At 36.1% G+C, this 20,535-nt stretch overlaps 1 protein-coding gene across 6 annotated transcripts in view; it reads right to left on the bottom strand.

Moving 5' to 3' along the window:
* The window catches only part of dysc (whirlin protein dyschronic), an 817,084-nt gene that overhangs the window by 14,571 nt on the left and 781,978 nt on the right, over positions 1-20,535 (bottom strand). For 5 of the 6 annotated variants that reach the window (XM_083113360.1, XM_083113363.1, XM_083113362.1 and 2 more), the window contains 2 exons: positions 7,478-7,558; positions 924-1,079 (listed from right to left, as the gene is read on the bottom strand). The exons of the other annotated variant lie outside the window; for it this stretch is intronic. In XM_083113360.1, the coding sequence (XP_082969486.1) occupies positions 924-1,079; positions 7,478-7,558 (237 nt within the window). The remainder of the gene's footprint in view (positions 1-923; positions 1,080-7,477; positions 7,559-20,535) is intronic. 6 annotated transcript variants of the gene reach the window in all.

The following is a 20,535-nucleotide window of genomic DNA, read 5'->3' as shown; positions in this document are numbered from 1 at the left end:
ACTTATCAAGCTAGTTTATCCAAGGCTCTGTCTGTAAACATTAGGTTTAAGTTGTTGCGTTAATTGTATCCAAACAACTAAAACCAAAGAGTTGCAGACAGGCCAGCAGACAAATTAGTTACACTAGTGCTCTGTGGTGCTTGGTTGCAAAACGAAGAAACAAGATGAATAGTAGCAGAACAGTAGTCAAAAAAATTAATGGAACAAAACATAAAAATTCATGGATAAATTAAGCACTAGTTTTGGATATATTAATGTTTTATCATGCTTTTCATTTCTTGAAATATGAATAGTATTTCTCTTTTAGGTTTTTCACAGTTTTGTTGTGATGGATAATTATATTGCATAATAGAATTCTTTCGTAGGAAACATACAAAACAAATGAGACTAAATGGCAGTTGTTTCTTGTTAAATGCTGGAATAGTAAACCATGTTGATGATAAAACGGATTCACAAGAGTATAGCAATAACTGTAATTATGAAAAAACAAAAAAATAAGATTTTTTTTGCTCAGTGACTAAAGCTGTAGTCTTTCATTTAGCTGCACAAGCAGAAATTCATCAAATTACAATCTTTATACTTACCTGGCATTCAAAGTCAACATTGCTTTTGGCAGAAATATACCATATATAAAAATAAAACAAGTTAAGGGAGCACATATCACTCACCGCTGATGAATAATATGTCTTAAGAGCATGAAAAGCATATCGAAATAAATTTAATACTGATATCTTCAAAAATTTTTAACCAGCAAAGGAAAGAAACCAATTTTCAATCTAGCTTTAAGCCGTCGGTAACAGTATTTGTTTTATGGCAATCTCCATTATCTACTGCACTAAAGAAACTTGAAGCACAACTTTTGAGTGTAAAGAGTGCAATTAAAATACTACTTTGCTTGCAAAAGTCAGGGAGATGATTTTTACCATGCCTTCCTCATCCAGTTCAGGTTCATTGGGATCACGATTCAGTCGCTGCAGTGAATGATGGTGCCGCATATTGGCGGACTCTGAATCACCTAAATCCTCTTCTTCCGATGGATTCTTCATGTCAAAGCTTCTACTGAACTTGTGGGCCAGCTCCTGCAATAACAACCTTTTTGTATCTCAGCTAAAGCCGAGCTTCTATCTTTCTTTTCCACTCACCACCTTCCAATTTGAGAATAAATTTGATGTTTTTTATGCATGTGTGTGTTTTATGCTGAATAGTTCTAACTCTTGCATATATTGAACAATAACCGTGATCATCATGCATGTCTGTTCATCATATATGTCTGTGGATGATGTTAACAGTGTAGGGAAAACTTTTAAAGTGATTTTTTGCTAATATTATACGCTCAAGATGTCCAGTGGATTCTAATCATTTATGTCACTCGTGACTGTTGCATTGTAAAACACATTGTTGTAAGAGCATATCATACAGCACAGTTACAGAATTTGTAGATCTATATATGTAATCCAGCGTTAAAATTGTAATGTAAAAGACTTCAATTGTTGAATACTGTGGGGTAAAAAGCACCTTCTTGTAACCCAACTTTAAAAAATTCACTTCATGCCATTTGTGTGTGGGTATGTGAAAACTGCAGAATATCATGCTGATGTAGTAGATTGTAGTCTTAAGGACTGTTCAATGTGTTTAGTTTTGTTTCTAATTGAAGAGTACGAGCTACTGGTTGAAATTACTTTCTGTTATCATTAGAGACAAGTTTTCATGAAGATTTTCAAATTGCTCACAATAATTCAGCAGGAACTTTAAAAGTCCAACAGACAGCACAACAAATGGCATCCAGAGAGAAATAGTTTTTGTGCATAAGTAACTCGACAAGAGAAATGCAATATAGTTTAGAACCAGGTATATTTGGATATGTTTTTTTTTTTTTAAATGCAGTATTCTGTGTGAATTTGAGGCAATATATATATGTATGCTTATGTATGTAGATGACTTTATGTTTACATAATTTAAAGTTGTTTTGTACAACACAAGGACTGATAATTAAAATCATTGTATTTCCAAATATTGTGAATTCAAATATATTGCACTAAATTTCATTTAAAAATGTTTCTTAATATGTAAGTCTTGATGCAATATAGGCACACAACAATAACCTATAACCAAATTATACTTGCAATATTGACATCAATTGCCATATGAGAAATTGTTTTAAGTCCAAAAATGTAATTCTTTTCGCCAAGAAAGATTAAAATGAGGGAACATTCATAAAACTGGATATTGTTCAATAAATTACATGATTTCTTTTACTAATTTGCAAAATTTTTCTTGGTTTAATATTATTACATTTTTGACTGCATGTTAGCAAATAATAAAGTGAATTTATTCTTCACAAAAGCACAATGTGAAACATTGCATTGTAACAAAAATACTGTTAATTTGGACTTTCATTCATTCAAAATGTAACCCTCTAGGTCATTGTTTCTCAACCTATGGGGCACGACCTATTGCTGGGTCCCGAGAGGACATTTGGTGGGTCGCGAAGTCGGGCTCGAAAATTTATTTACTGTGTCTTAAAAACATATTACATTTAAATTAGTAAGATATATTTTTAACAATTTAAATTCAACCCATGCTGTACGTACTCTAAACTCTACATTTCTATTATTCGCGCTCTACCATTGCTGTAACAGCATCTCGGTAAAACATAACCAGTGTATAGTTAGATGTTACCCCAGAGTAATTGTTTGAGTTGCTGTTTTAAGTCCACTTTATGCACAGTAAGGCTAATCGGGACTGGACCTACAGTTTTTAAAGTGGGATCCGAACCACTTGTGCCTCCACCGGGTATCGAACCCAGGACCCCTTGATTACAAGGCACTGCGCCACGGTGGAGGCCCATTTTACCCCAGAGTAAATTAGTCTTTTAAATTACATATTTACTTTTCTAGAATGAAGTATGTGTAAGTTGTTTACAGAAGCGTAAAGCAGGGATTCTTAAAGTACTCGATGGTAGCAAAAATATGACTTTAAACTGGGTGCACACCCCTAAAAATAATTCTATCGGCATCCATGCTTGTGGGTCCCATGAAGTGTAATATCCTTCAAGGTGGGTCCCAGACTGAAAAGGGTTGAGAAACACTGCTCTAGATTCACTAACCCGGAGCATACAGTTTCTTTCAAAATGTATATAAGCATATTTCACACTTCATATGGAGAAAAAAAAAAAAGCAAAGCAAAGTGCAATAAATAAAGAAAGCATATTGTTTCAAGTGGTTACATTTCAAGATGCTGCATTTTTTCAAATCAGAAATTCTCTAGCACCCTATTCATTATTTTAGAAATGGATTCATTGCAGAATCAATTCCATGATCAATGAAATCAATTAAAAATTAAGTTTCTACATCTCAAAGGGTTGGAATTCTTAACCTGAATTTGAAATTACTAACCAATCCACTTTTACCCTTTTCGGCATTAAATACATTGTTCAGAGTGCAAGAAAAACTAAACACAAAACAAAATAATAATTTAGTTTTTTCATTACATATAAGTTTTGCTGTATAAGTTCTTGAGGATAAATTAATACTCAATTTTTATGAGCTGTAATGCAAAAAATATGGAGGTTCCACATTTATATCAGTACTCCAAGAAGCGAAATTTGTTTATAGTATCCCTTTCACCTGTTTCTTTATACCATTTTGAACCATGTAGGCAACCATTCATTTTTGCCACCATAGATCAAGCAAACATTGCCCTTTTTAGCAATTTACATGTTAGCTCTGTTTAATACGCAAATTTGAAAGTCTGCTTAAAGCATTTTTCAAGCCATGCTTCACATTGGCAATTATAAGTGCCTACATTTTCCACACTTTAATTACAGCACACGCACACACACATACACTTATACATTATTTCCTACGTGAAGTTTTATGTTGCACAAAACTTCACGTAGGTAATACTTTAACTGCATTTACCGCTTCCATCACAAATACAAAAGACACAGAGAAATAGTTGAGAAAAGAGAAAGATTTAACAAGTTCCTGGAAAATGCAAAGCTACTTCTACATAGAGCATGCTTTAAGTAAATTTGGTAACAAGGATATTCTACAAAGGTTGTGTTTTGGAGAGTGTTGTGTTGGATTGGAGATTATTACCCCTTCTAATCCCAAGATCTGGAAAGTGTGTTTCAGCAAGTACGGATATTTACTTGCTATTGAATGATTTTCAATGGAAAAATGTGCAGATAAATATACCTGTAAGGTAATTTTCAACAATTTCTTTACAACAATGACTTCAAGATTACAGGATATGGTAATAGAAGAGCTAGTTGATGGTACGGTTGTGATGAAACTGATTACCAATGTATGGTTATTGACCAAAATTGGAGTATCAGAATCAACAATATTCGTACTTCAAAAGTTTTGCAATGTAATATTATTTTGTAAGATTCAGTTAAAATTAGATTAAAGTGAAGTAAATACAAGAATGGGGATATAAAGTACATGTAAACAATTAAATATAAGTAGCATAACATTGTTGGACTTATGCAAAACTGATCTGAACGCATGCTATTCGGTGCTTCTATTGATGGTTCATTGACATTTCCGTGTATTTTCAGTTGTACTATCAGCAACTGATGAGTGAAATTTTGTTTACAGTTGTAAGGTACAAAAATCAGTGAATTCTGATTTGAGTGACATTTGATTAGTAACATTGACAGTAATGTTATCTGTCTAGTCCTGCTTTTTCATGTGATTTCAAGGAAGGTTTTCAAATTTCATATGTTTTATTCATTTCTCCTAATATGCAAATACTGGTTCTGTACTAGTATTTCATCTTAGGAATATAACCCACAAACAGAAATTTTTATAACATATTGATTTTTGTTAAGCTAAAAATGGTACTCCATTCCTATTAAATAATCATGTACACTGGAATTGGTAAATTTTCTGCCTCGTCACTTGGAAATATCTATGATGTAATATATGTCAAGTGTGAAAATGTATCATTGATAACTGAAAATGAAAGAGAACCTTATACTTTCTAAAGTTTTTCAGTATAAGTTTTCAAGATGTCAATTAATTTAATCATAAATATTATTTTTTTAAAAATATAGGTACAAATTAGATTGTTAAATTTAGTTTGAGTTATTTTAAGTTTAGGAATACTAAAAGAAAAAAATATGTTAGTACGAAATTAGTTGTACTCTTTTTTTATTTTCTTTTGAAATATTTGCTGGGAGTATTTACCATGATAATGTATAATAATTCCAGATTGAAAAAAAAATATTTGATGGAACATTTTATAAAGAATACATGTTTTTTTTTAAAAAAAAATGCAAAAATTAAAATAGGAATAAGAAAGGATTGTGCACATTTAATTAAATAATTGATGTGGATTGTGTATCAAGGAGATATTTGATTTTGTATTTTTATAATTGCAATACTTTCAACTAACTTTCTTTTCCCCTATGCCCAGTGCTTGCTAGCTGGAGGGATGGATGCTCCTATGGTTTAACATGATAATGAGACAGCTGGGAGAATGCTTTACTAAAATTTTGCTAGCTAAGGGGATATCATCCCCACACATTCCCCTTATTTTGAGCACTGTCATAACAATTTCTAGATTTAAATTCTGCAGTCAATAAATACTAAATTCCACACCACCACACCTCATTGAGCATAAAGGCTGATTTAGTGAATCCTTTTCAACCGATTGCTGTATTATATTTACATATAATATTGCACAGAACTGAGGCCAATAATGTGATCATGAAATTCAATAGCATAACTTAAGTGAAATGATGCATGGAATAGAAAATTGCTTGTATATATTCCCATTCAATGTTGTTTTCAAGATAGAATAGAAAAATATTTTTATTTACTACAGATCGTGGCTCAGCCTTAGGCTGCTCTACCATCTAACCCAAGATAACATTTGACCTCATTTGTGAAAAGTATTTACTGATCATGGTCATTCCTTTAAATAGGAGGAGAGAGGTTTTAAAATTTTTATGGGCTGAAATACTTAAATCTAGAAGGGTCTTATTTTTCCAAACTTAAACCAGTTCTCTGGTTAGACACATTATGCTAATAGCCACAATATTCTATTATCTGTCACGAAATATGAAAGCTTATATGATTGATTTTGTTTATTTTAATTCACTTTTCTGCCACTTTTGGCTAATCACAGAGATGGGGATGAGTGATGATATGATGAAATTGATGAAGAGGCACTCACAAAGAACACCCATGTCCAAGTTGGGATTCGAACCCAAGACCCCTAGCTTCATAGCATTCTGTACTAACCACTCTGCCATGGGGGTCAGCCACAGTTGTTGATTAAAGTGAATTTTAATTACTGAACTCAGGAAAAGAGAAACAAATGATAAAATGTTAATGCAGTTCCAAAAGCATTTCAACACCTTATTGTGTTTTGAGGATAGTGTCCCTGCTGCCCTCCCAACTAATGATACGTGTGAACAGTGCATTGTGATTCTATTATTTTCTTTGAGAAGACTGCATTGCAGTCACACATTTATTTACAACATTAAATGCGACTATCAACTAACTATTTGTTTGGGACTTGTTTATAATTTTTGAACCTTCGGGTTTAAGAAGGCTAGGGAGTTAGTTGGGAGATGAAATACACGGTTCCACTTCACACTATAGATTGTGCTTTCTGGGATTCGTCATAGATAAAATGTTTCATGTTTGTGCCTACTGATCAGGGAGGTCCAGAATTTCATACACATAATTTTGATTAACTTCTGTATATAAAATAAGTTCATATTGTCTAAAGTTTACAAAAGTTTTGCTCAGATTTATTTAAACAGTACATTTCTTTATTTACTATTAGTAAAGATTCAAATTATAACATTATTTTAGATCTCAACCGGAATTATTTTATGAGTATTCCACTGTAAAAGTATCAAATTTCATATTTAGTAAATTAAGTCATAATTGCGCTGGTGGCCAGCATATTTTCAAGTGCAATTCTTGTTTATGTATTGTAAGATTTTTCTATTGTTTCATCATCATTACCATTCGTCCACAAGTGAGATCAAATTAAACATTATAAACTTAGTTTAATTATAAATCTTTGCCAGTTATTGATGCTAACCAGGTCATGTGCCATTTGAGCAATTGTTTAAAATGTGCAAAATCTATTATTTTTCTGGTTCACGAAAATAATAAGTTTGTAATTTGTCTTTCAAAAAGTGCAAGAGAATATTAACGTGAAAAATTATTATGAACATAGATATAATTAAAGTTGTGGTAGAGCAAAAACAAGGAAGGGCGAGTCACTACACTCTACAAGGCAGCTTTCTATTATCTAAGTGCAAGGGGTAATTAGGAAAAGAAAAAAAAATAAGGGGAATAAAAGAATTTAAAAAAATATTTTTTCTTCCCCCATGAAGTGCAAAGGTGAAGATTTACTCCCACAATTCCATGAGTCATGAACTCTTGCGGAAACAAATGTTATCGCTGAACTCACGTAACTGTTGGGAGCAACCTGCTTATGAACTTACGAGAGGATTTCCCCAGTACCAAGACTTCACTTTCTGGGTCAGCCCACCCAGATGTGAACGGATGCCATCCAGATAGCTGCACTGAAAGGAAAGGGAGTCAGTCTATTTGGTGAAACTGGAGAGGGAACCGAAACCCTTAGGTTGGCAAGGATTTTTTTTTACAACTAGAGCTAGTAACACATAAAAGCACGAGTACATAGACAATGTATGCAGTAGAAAATATATTTGTTTCTCTATAGAGACTAAAACCAATAGCTGTAACATTGAAAGGTCAGAAAAGAAACACAGCAAGTTATAAAGAACAAACAATCTTAATATTTACACTAATACTCTAAAGTTCTAGTATTCTAATACCTGACTTATGCACTTTTGCTACATGTTACTTGGTTTGTAATACACTACCTACTTCATTCAAGCATTACTTTTGTACCTTATAAGTAATGCAGATGATTGTACTTCAAAACACATTCATCTATATTTTAAGCACTTCATAATTGCATGTAATAATAACTACTAATCTATTTATAAACATCACAAATCTATAAAGCTTTTTCTTAATACTGATCGTACACTACAATTTTATTTCATTCACTACTGGGTTAAATATTCTATGGAGAAAACATTTTTTTGTTTTTGTTTTTATTGATTTCAGAACCAATTCATGTCAGATTTGTTGAAAAATATAATTAAGCCGTGTCTCCATATTAAAAACACTAAAGTTGCTGACCAAGGTAGTTTAATAAGATTTAGAAATACTTACATATAACTTAACATGTAAAGTGTTTTTAAATCTTAATAAACTGCCCTGGTCAGCAACTTTAGTGTTTTTTTAAAAATATATTTAGTAAGAACCAGTGGCTTGCCTTCATGAGGTTGATGGAGATTATATCTGCCATCACCTCAGGGAATGTAATAAAACTCTTACTATAAAAAAAGATAGAACATTTACAGCACTCACAGCTAATAATTAATGCAAGTAGCAAAAAATGTCATGGTACTTATGTATGGTATTTTCTTTACTTCAATTCTTCTTTAGATGAAGATTAACATGTGAGGGACTGAAAAGCTGAAGGCAGAAATGGAAAAATATTGTATGTTAATACCATGACCTTTTTTGTTACTTGTATTGAATATAGACCTGACCGTAATGCGAACCTTTACGAAATATCTTGATGGAATTTCCATAAGCTAAGAAAGGACTTAACTTTCTCCTCCTTTCAAAACTCCTGGGCATATTACTGTCAAGAAGAGGCAAATATTTTAAGAGAAATTGGAAGATAGAACAAAATATGCCAGATATTAAGAATACAGAAAGCATCACACATGGATGTCCGCAGGGTAGCTCCCAGGGAGGGGCAAGCAAGGTATTTTTTTTTTCCCAGGAGGGACAATGAAGGCTAATTTTACCCCATAATAGCATTGCCTCCCCTCAAAAAACACTCCTTCAGTTTGAAGTTATCATGTTTCTGCAACATCCTTCCAATTATTACCTAAAACTCTGTGACTGAAATTAAATTATTTGTATATAATACATATAATTTTGGCGACATTCATCTTCTAGAGAAGCCCGTGGCCCCCTCTTGCTCCCCCTCCCTTCTAGACTGCTATGACAACATAGTCGCCTCAAGAAACTGACTGCAGTGTATCATGAAAAATGTGTGTTTGTGGGGTAAAGTTAATTTAACTAAACCTTTTCTTCTCTACTAGCAAAAGCAGACGGTTGAGCTACTACTGAGGACCCCCCATCCTCCCCCAGCCTCACCCCTTTGGCATCAGTACCATTGATTATTATAACACTAAAATTGTTTAACAACCCCTGATTTGTGTACATTTTGAATAAAAATTTAACTTTACAACCATGGGTATTGACATGCCCAGATGCTTTAAAAAGGGGAAGGTGATCTAAACCTTAAGAGGGCTTATGCCTTTGCTATCTTTTTCTGCATTTGGCATTTTTCCTGCCTTGGGCATGTATAAGCACAGGGCTGTATCAAGGTTTGTGGAGGCCTACCATTTCATTTTATTATTTTTTACTAGGAGCTTTATTAGCTCAATATGTTAAGCACTAATTTTCAGCAGTAGAAATGGTAGACCTGATTTTAGAATCAGTAGTCATTCACAATCGAACATATCGCAGATAGGTTTGCAGGAGAATAGCGCAGTAAAATAAAGTTACATGACGAAAATTGTAGCGCTATAGCAGCAGTAAAATTGTGCGTCTAAATGTCTACAGTATATTATGAAGAGTGAACACCGTAACTACAATATATAGTAAATACCGGACGGAAACAGAGAACTGAGCAGTAGACTGTACTTACCTACATAATTTATTATAAATGATATTATTTACAATTAAGAGTAAATATGTCACTACATATGCACGGTCCTTCTACTGGACAATTACCGACAGGTTCATTGTGGAAATTGTGGTAACTACGCTTTCTTCAAGAAAATTCCCAAAGGCTTAACACTTATAGTAGACACACTTTTCTTGCCTTTTTCGTAGAAAATTCATCTACTACATCATCGAAGTCCAATTCACGAAGAAGTTCATGTTCAATGCTTAATAATCAAAGATTGGATAAGCGATCTGTCCCATGGCAGCACAAAGCCTGATTTTCACTAATTTCATTTTTGAGAAAGATCTTTCTCTGCTGCAGTTTGTTACCATTAAGACCAAATACATTCTAAAGAGAATTTTGACATTGCGAAATGTACTGCAGAATGGGTCCTTACATACAATATTATACATAGACAGTTCCATTGGGATGTCTTCCTGATGTTTGACATTCCTACTGCTTACTAGGTGTGCAAACTGTATCAGCTCATTCTCTAGCAAGGATTCCACATCCTCCTCGTAGATGGTCACAAGCTCGCGAGCTGCAGATGTAATTTGTGATTGAGTTGCCACTGCAAGTTCATTTAGAATACTGAACCTCTTGCGACAGTTTCATAGGGAGAAATGCTGTTTGCGAGTGATGAGGTGATTTGATCAATCACTGGTAGAAAACTTTCCACTCTGAAATGTTCGCTAGGCGAGAGGTGGATTTGAGGTTCATTTTCGTAGTCAAGAGTAAAACTCACAGTTCTAATACGATGTTATTAACGAAAGAAAGTTATGTACTTCGTAGGATTATTTATCATCTTAATCGTATCTGAGAATTGATTGTTTGAATAAGTGTGCCTTATTTCCACACCACAGCCAAATAAATCCATGGTATAAAGTATACTGAGCTTCAGATATCTACAAACAGATCGACTGAGAGCTGTGCTATAATTGAATCCAGAAGAGTGTAGACATACGACAATATTGAAGTTTTACTTTTATTTTTAAAAATACAACTTCTTATGTAATTTTTCACAAGCATAGCCAGCTGGTTAAAATATTTTTTTGGTGGAGGCCCTTCACAACTTCCTTTTGGTGGGGGCCCCGGGGCAATTTCCCCAGTTGCCCATAGGTTAATCTGGCCCTGTATAAGCAGGGTGACTGGGAGGCATGTATTTTACCATACATCCAGGAAATTTGGTATGCCCATCTTTTGTTCAGTGGCAGATCAAGATTTACAGTTAAATTGCCTCACCTCACTGCAATTCAACTGTAACCTACACTTGCACTGCTTTATATAAAGAATATTGCACAATACTGTAAAAAGAAATCAAAACTCTTGTTTAGCCAAAAAAAAAAGGGGGGGGGGAGGGCTGGCATAGATGGTTGCTATCATATTTCCTCCAATTGCCACCGTAAACTCAACGATCAGATATGAGCAGTAAAATGGTCAAACAAAGAAAACAAATACATATTCTCTCAAAGAGTCTCAGTTTGATTGTCTTTTGAGGCATATTGTGGAGTGGTTTGGATCCAAATTTAAGTTTTAAGTGCACTTTATGCACAGATAGGCTAATTGGGACTGGACTAGAGTGGGATTTGAATCACCTTGTGCCTTCATGGACCCCTTGATTACAAATCAACCAAGTTGCCAGTGCGCCTTCAGGGAGGCCCAAGATCCAAATTTAAACTCTAGGTCCAGTACTAAACTAGCCTATCATGACATAAATACTGGGTAGTCCAAAAAGACTTTACAACTTTGTAAGTGAATAGAAATTTATTCAGAAAAGTTACAGAACTGGTTGTGGTGTAATTTTGTAAAGAAATACATCAAGTTTGACTAGCGTTGTGGTATAGTACTGATTTCCACCACCAAAAGTGCCGGCGGCAGTCCATTCAAAAAGACTGCTTTCACAGGTCAATAGCGTAGTGGAGCAAGACCATCTTAGAGGCTCAGGCCACAGCGCTCAGTTCAGGCGTCATCATCTGGAGGCTATCGTCTTAATACAGTAAAACCCTTGTCACAGGTAGACAATATTTTATCGTAGAGAATTAAAGTTCTTTTCTTTCTTTCTTGGAAGCATTAGAATCTCAGAGAAAGTTAAATTGTGACATTTACCCTCCCAGTAAATATAGTTAGAAGAAATAGAAGGAACTCTTCGTTCAGAAAGCCACTATGGTCACAAAAAAAAATCACATAAATTCATGTTGAAACTCGTCACAAATTTCCTTGTGTATTTTTTTTAAATGCATGTATTTGTGAAATGTTATCCATGCTTTACATAAAACTCATTACAGTTTTTGTAAGGAAAGCAAAAACAAATAAATTTAGAGTTTGGAGTCTCTCCTTCGTTTCTGTCACCCTTCAACAAAGTCATTTACTCTTTACAATAATTATTTAACAAAGCACTTGCTGAGGACCACAAAATTATTCTCAAAACCTTTTCGCATTCATATCCATTATTGAAGCTCACCCACCACTTATCTTCTTCATCTTCTCTCACAAGACTCGGATTGAATGCCACTTCCTGTTGGTTTGCTGTTATCAAGAAGAATTCCATTTCATATTCGTGGCTTATCAGATTTTTCAGGACAACACAATATCCACAACCACTTCAGAAGGACACAACAATCCACCTCTATCCAAACTTTTTATTTATAAAATCCAATGAAACATTTGGAATATCTTGTATAGTCTTGTCCAAAACTAGAATGTTGCTTCAGTCATCACACATCAATAGTTTTCTTGCAATGTAAGAGCAATAGCCTGTGCTAGGTACATCAAATAGAAAGATCTTTCTTAGCTTCCACAATATCTGCAGCATAAATTTTCAAACTCTGAAATACAACCAAGTCAGTAATTGCCAGGGTAAATTCAGATGTACCATGCTTGTCAATTTAATTTACAAAGATGTCACCATACTTTTGTGCCTTTAGTTTCAACTTCATTCTGCTGGCAATACACATTTTTGTTCCGTCCAATGTTGTGCTTTGACGATTCAGAAACCATCACCCAAAGTCAGAAGCAGACTTTGAAATCCTAAAGACGACCTAGGACAGAAGACACCCGGGGTTTGCCGTATCATCTATTCCTGCAGTAAAACCTACATTGTACAAACGGGGAGGACAATCGAACAACCTTGCAAACAACACACCAGTTACATAAAGAATTTTCATTCAGGAAAATCGGGGTTAACAGAACATTCCATCCAGGAGGGCCATAGAATTGGGGCGTCAGATAGACTGTTCTGCAAAGGAAACTAACAAAGTAAACGGATTGAGAGAATTCTGTTTTGTTTTACACACAGTTATCTTTACCTTCCACGATAAAAATAAAAGCTACACTGTGAAAACTTGCCTCAGGACATTTATAAATTCAATGGGATTTGGATTAATAATTTTTCACGTCTGCCGAGACCTCCACCAAATAAATCAAATTTGGCGGCAGTCTCACAGTGTTGTCACAATCTGACGGCGCAATTTCTCTTTTTTGCCAAATTATTCCCTTCATATTCGCGATTAAAATTAACACCTGAGCGCTAGTGTCGCTTCCAATATGGCCGCTCGCTCGTGACCTGCGAAAGCAGCCATTTTTAATGGAACTGCCGTTGGCGCTTGTGGTGGCGGAATTTGGCACTATTCCACAAGCTAAATAGTCAAGCTTGATGGGGTGTGAGATATCCCGAAAAGACGGGACCGGGATCCCGTCCCGATTCCGAATTACGGAAACGGCTTCCCGACTTTTCGGTATCCCGAGCAGTCGAGAAATACCGAATGGTCATTTTAGAAAGGTGTTATTTCTCGACGTTTTCTGCAATGTAAGTGTCTGGAACTTATCGGAAATTCTTAGTTTTTATTCCAGAAATGCAAAAACAATCACTTGAGGTGAAATTGACGTGTAGAATTCGAGATTCCAGAGCTTCGGGAAATGTCGAACATTTCCTGTCCCGAAAATTTCCTGATTTAGTCGGGAAATTGCGAATTCTTCCCGTCCCGAATGTCGAGATTTAAGAAATTTCCCGTCCCGACCAAAATAATTGTCCCGCACACCCCTAATTTCCTTAAAAAATGACACCATGACACCACACAAACAGTTCTGTAACGTTTCCGAATAAATGTTTACACTTACAAAGTTGTAAAGTCCTTTTTGGACCACCCTGTTCTACTAAAAATCGCACACTATTCCACTGGACCAGAGCTACTCTAAAGCAGAGGTTTATTTAGAATTTTTCATCTGGGGTGTGAATTAGTATTCAGGGTGTGTGTAAGTATAAATTTAGAGCCAAAATTACCATAAATTGCCTTTGTGATCGATTTTAGGAGTGTGTGAGGATAAATCACTACTCTAGGGCTCACTCACACAGCCTCTAAGCAGTAAATGGCTCGGAGAAACTCTCATGGGTAAAGACGGCCGGAGCGTGGTGCTGATCTCCAAGGGGGTTCAAATTTAGAACCGGGCCAAGGTTTGCAGATCATCCAGGACAGGGATTCCATCACAGTTCTACGAGTCTTGCAGTGAAGCAGTTACATAACTTTTCGGTTCCTTTTATTTTCGAGTAAGTCACAACACTGAGCTTCTAGCACTTCCGGTGCAATAACAATTAGCCCGTACCTCGTGTTCTGGCAAGGAAAAGAACCTTGTTTCTGTCCCGAAACAATTGCTTCTGTCGACTTTTTTTTTTGCAGTTTTCTCGGGGAACGCTTTTTCACGTGAGAAAGCGGAAGAGATGTAACAGGTCTAGCATAACACCGACAGCAAGGACATCGCGGAAGAGATCAAGAACATCTGGAACTTCGTGAACTACTGAAGGCAGCTGTCGTGCTGTATTTACGCGGAAGCACAATGACAACGCTGGTTACTGAGACCTGAGAAGATCGAGAATGCTTTCAGAAAAAGAGACGGAACTGATACCCAGTGTGTAATTTCCAGCAGTACAACCCCGAAATTTCCTCACCCCTAGTAATTTTTTTCAGGTAGGCTCAATATATGACCATTGGCTTCAAATTTACCCGTAGAGCAGTGGCGTATTCTGAAAATTTGTCCTGGTTTACCGAAACAATTTTTATCTATTGCATATATTAATTATACACCCCCATCTACATCAATTATATAATTCATATTATAATATAAATAAAGCACAAATGCAGGCACGCAAGTAAATTAAAAACAGAACTATGACAACCTCAAATTTTCCGGGAATGTTTATATTTTTTATAAAATTCCCCTTCGTGTAGCAATACTGACTCTGCCAAGCCCGGCACAGAAAGGAGGAAGGAACAAGCAGTTTTCTCCTCCAACCCGATTGCCAGAAGGGTGCAATTAAGTTATAAAAATAATTTACTTAAATTTTGCTTAGTAGCTTCTTTTAATAGTTTGCACAATGTCTAATGAGCAATTACACATATATTAAAGCTAAATGCATAAAAATACATGAAAAAGGTTTACCGGCGGTAAACGCGGTAACACTGCCTTACACTCCATGGATTTGGTTTTATTTTTTTAATTTTTTTTAGTTAAGTTAGTTTTAAGTTCAGTTTAGTTAAGTTGTCCCGGCAAAAGTCATAGGGACAGGTTTTTTTCCGCGTATTTCAATGTTTGAAGCAGTTTGCAGTCTGCCCAAGAAGTCTGTGGAGCAGCACCGCGCATAAAGGTAGGAAAGGAGAGAAAGCGAGTGTGCAGAGAAAAGCAGTGCATGCTGCTGCAAACGGCTGGTTAGCTGGGTGTATGGTCCTACTGTTTAAAATGGCGACAATGTGACAGCTGGGGGATGCTTTGCGATTCCTGTGTCCCCCTCCTCACTTCGAGCACAGTATGTAACCCTTTTCCTCTAGCGAATTCACTGGTCGAACCCGCTCGAGTCACTACTTGGTCCAAGACGGATATCAAACTGCTATTCTTGAATTGCTTCTGGAGGTGTGAATAACATTTCTTTGCAGTATTGCGAGGTAAAACTAAACTAACGACGTTACGCGACAAAATCAATGTTTTACTTATTATTACATCAGAAAACCATCAACAACGAATTTTCAAACCTGGATGGCGTAACCATTTAAACCAAGAATTGAAAACCCTCGTCTAAGGGAAAGATCAAAGTTTGTTTTGAATACAGGTTATGTTCAGGTAAGACCTCATCCCATGTTGCAACTTCTGTTGTTGGTGTGGGGGAGATTCCTGTTCCATGTGACTCACACACTTCCTACTTTTGCAAGCTTTTTCTTTGTCTCTCTCATAGTGATTGGCACGGTAGAAATTGGCCAGTCACCTCGTTTCGTTGTTGTTTCTCGTTTTCCCAGAAAACAAATCTCGCTGGTAGACATGTTTGTTTGATCGGGTAAACCCCAATTGGAAACATGCAAAACATCCACGAGGAGGGTTTTTCACAGGAAGAGGTTGAAAACGTTGTATGGTGCAGCACACAGATGGATACACTTTTTCCTTTAAAGTTGAGAAACAGGAACTGATTAAATAAACTGAAATCATGCTAATAGTAATCTTGAGCTTAATCAAATAAATTCTTCAGCAACTGTTTGTTTACATGCAAGTAATTAATTAACAAATCAACAGCGTGGTGTGTTCTTTCCGGTGAATTTACAATATTGTAATTAGAATCCCGCATTTGTAGAGTTCCTTCGGCATTTTATTTCCACAAATAAAACATTTTCTTTATCTTTACATGAGCGGAAGACGAGTTAGAATGCTAAGCTATCCGCAGAATGCTCAGAATGGTTGAATACGGAAGAAAGCTCTAAGGCCACCTTTAAAGGTCACGCGTGATACAAATGTAACCATTTATATGCACATTCCGCACACTAATATACCGTTAGCAAGGAATATTCTGCTTAAGCAGGCTTGAGAAGCACCATGGTTAAATTTTAAGCAATGGCGGCGTTAAAGGAGGAACGGGGCGTGCCACCTCCCAGAAATTGACTAGGCACCCTTATTGCCATATATATTATTATTTATTACCTTTCGAGCCGACCTCCGTGAAAAAGTGGTTAGCACAGCGCGCTACGAGGACAGGGGTCCCGGGTTCGAATCCCGGCCTGGGATGTGTGTGTCCCTTCATCATATCACCACTCATCCTTATCTTCGCGATTAGCCAATAGTGGAAGAAAAGCGACGCTAAATTTAAAAAAATCAAAATCAAATTACCTTTCGAACTTATCCCGCTTGGCCTATCTGTGCATAGTGAACTCAAAACTAAAAAAAATATCTCAAACTTCTGACAATTTTTGTGTATCCCTCATCTGCCATTTTTCTGGGGGGGGGGGGAGATATGAACAATATGACGGAGCACATCCAGTTGGCCAATTAGGTAACATTGAATGGTTCACGATGTCGAAAGCTTTGAACAAGTCGATCTATCCGATTACGATTAACATACGTTTCACACACATATCGATAATATGGATTCATAGATTGATAGTGGTAGATCTGCCAAAAACAAATCTGATTTAAGTATATGAAATAACTGTGATGATTATAGAAATCATTGAAATCTCTCCCTGCCAACTGGATATTCTCCAGATATAACTGCTATTACTGTAAACTTGACTTAATTTACATTTGGTCTGATGAAAGAGGAGTTATACAAAATTTAAACTACACAGGGAGCATATACACCCGCCAGTGACCCGACCACCCCCTACCTTCCTTTCATGCAAACAATAAAAATTATATAAATAATGCTCTTTTAGCCAAAATATACATTTCTCCCCATTCCAGTGGCGTGCCTACGGTGGTGTTGGAGGGGTTGCTCCATATTTCTAAAAAAACGAACGTCAAGCAGGAAAAGGTGGCAAAATGAGGACTGACTACTAAAAAAAGTATACGTACAGCTCACCCCCCTTTCGGAAATCCTGGGCACGCCATTCATCTCTCCCCTCTGCCCTTCCGTGTAATTTTTTTTTCTGTCGCCGTTACAGCCACATGCAGTGGTTCACTGTACTTCTCAGCCGATGCATCAGTTCCTGGGGAATATAATATTCCTTTCCTCTTCATATAAAAGGTAAAAGCGAGTTTTCCTGTCATTTTCTTCCTGATGGAAACTTTCACGTTTCTTACGCGACATTAACTGCAATTAAGGGACTCGGGTTTTCGCCATTTCATGCGCGGTTTTCCTTGACGTTGCGTCATTGCGAATTGTCTTGGCTGTTTTTATGGGTGGATTCTCCGAGTCGCGAGCCATGATGGGCGGGCGAAAGTGACGCTTTGCAGCTGAAATAAAGAGAAACCATGTGACATTTACAACGACTTTTACGATGCGCTGCTGCAAAACCATGATGTTTCTTTTTCTGTGCAGAGGCGCGAGTGGGAGCGAAAAAACTGGTGGTTAATCTGATTTCAAGACAGAATTTAAATGCAAATCCAAGTTTTTGGGTTAAAATTTTGAAAATTTCAATTTCCTTCTTTGTATTTTTAATTTTGCGCCTTACTTTCTGCCTCCTTAGACTAATAGCGGCAATGATGATGATGATGATAAGATGAAATTGATGAAGAATGTAACTCGAACTCAAAATCTGTGGTGGCGTAATTAATACAGGATTGTTAAGGTCCAGGAATTTTAAATATGTTCAATTCCGGTCCAGAAGAGAAAATGAGCAAGCGTAAATGGGTTCTGGACCGTAAACAGGCACGTAGCCAGGTGGTGGGCTGAAGCCCCCCCCACGAAATCATATAAATATCTAATTAAAATAGTGTACCTATAGTGGATATTAATTTTACTTCCTTATCAGAATTAAACATCTTGTACACTAATTTGTAATATATTGAGAAATTTATCTTCAGGGCTTTTACCCCCACTATTTCGCCATTAGATGCTGGCTGTTGATAAGCAGTGATGTGCGTCTACGCGTAAACAACGATAGTCTACATTCTACACGTAGACTATTTTATACACGTAGATGACGTAATCTATGTAAACAACATGGCGAAAGGTGATAACTTAACAAAGGGCGCCGTGGAATTAAAATAAAATTATATTGCGAATCAGTTGCTGATGTGTGAGGAGAACTTTTCATACTCTTTCTTCCAAATTCGAACAATTTCTCACCTAGGAAGAAACCTAATATAGGCATTATTCTAGTGTTTTATCGGAAAATGACCACTCTTGCCTCACGACTGACATCTGTTGTTGTTTTTTGCAAACTATTTATCTTCTTCCATAGTTGATAATAGAAGAGAAGAGAAATTTTGTTGTAAATAGGATTATTTTCATTTCGTTAGGAACCAATATAGTTGAAAATTTCACTTTCCTTTCATGAAAGCCTTGAAAATTAATTGTAATGCACTTTAGATTGTCTACGTAGTCTATGTAAATTACAACCCAATGTAATCTACGCGTAGATTACGTGTAGACAACGCATGTAGGCGTAAACTTATAGTCTACGGCACATCACTGCTGATAAGGGATGAGCCCCTGCCGCAATAAAATCCTGGCTACCGTAAAGAACCTCTTTTATCTGAAAAGTCCGGGAACCCTTCTTCCGGATCAATTTAAATACGGTCCAGGAACCTTTTTTCAGGAACAATTAAAATACGGTCTAGGAATATTTTTTCAATGTAACAATACGCAACTTGGACCGAATTTAAATTGTGCGAGAAAAAAGGTTCTGGTCCTGGAGCGGGACCCAATAGCACCCATTGGAATGTTGTTCTTGGACCTTTAACAACTTTGAATTAAAAGTAGATTACTCACTGAGCTAGGGCACAGAGCCAAGTTTGAGAAATCGTAATTGAAGGTGCTGGGCAGTGACAGTGATGTGCGCCAAAGCGTAAACAACGATAGTCTACATTCTACACGTACACTATTTTATACATGGTGAAAGTTGATAACTTAGCAAAGGGCGCCGTGGAATTAAAAGAAAATTATACTGCGTATCAGTTGCTGATGTGTAAGGATAACTTTTCATACTCTTTCTTCCAAATTCGAATAATTTCTCATCTAGGAAGAAACCAAATATAGGCAATATTCTAGTGTTTTATGGGGAAAAGACCACTCTTGGCTCACGACTGCCATCTGTTGTTGTTTTTTGCATACTATTTATCTTCTTTCATAGTTGATAATAGAAGAGACGAGACATTTTGTTGTAAATAGGGTTCTTTTCATTTCGTTAGGAACCAATGTAGTTGAAAATTTCACTTTCCTTTCAAGAAACCCTTGAAAATGAATTGTAATGCACTTTAGATTGTCTACGTAGTCTATGTAAACTACAACCCAATGTATTCTACGCGTAGATTACGTGTAGACAACGCATGTAGACGTAAACGTATAGTCTACGGCACATCACTGGTGCTGGGTTTAAGTCACGGCCGAGACACCCGGACACCTTATTATCATCATTCATTCTTACAAGCACTATTAATTTGAAGAGCTGGAGGAACAATCTTGGATGTTCATAAAACAAATTCAAAATTTGAAGATGAATAATTAAATATTGTATTAACATTTTAGCTCCTTTTATATAACTTGTTGCAGAAATTTGAAGAATATCATTAATGACGTGGTCAGGGAGCGAGGGGGGGATATTGAGGTATATGCCTTCATATTTTACCCAGCTCTCATGAAAAAAAATAATCTGAATCATAGCGCTGTCTGCAAGAAAGTGTCCCTCGCCCTCAAACATTTTCAGGCCATTCCACTCCATATCTCAGGTAAGTTGCTGGTTGCAATATTTTTCTTTCAATATTGAAGGTTGTATAATTTAATGTAGAGTTAAGTTTCACGGCAAA

Source organism: Lepisma saccharinum, chromosome 27, assembly GCF_977018435.1.
Source record: "Lepisma saccharinum chromosome 27, izLepSacc3.1, whole genome shotgun sequence".
Classification (NCBI taxonomy): domain Eukaryota; kingdom Metazoa; phylum Arthropoda; class Insecta; order Zygentoma; family Lepismatidae; genus Lepisma; species Lepisma saccharinum.
This window is presented reverse-complemented; position numbering and strand designations above follow the sequence as displayed.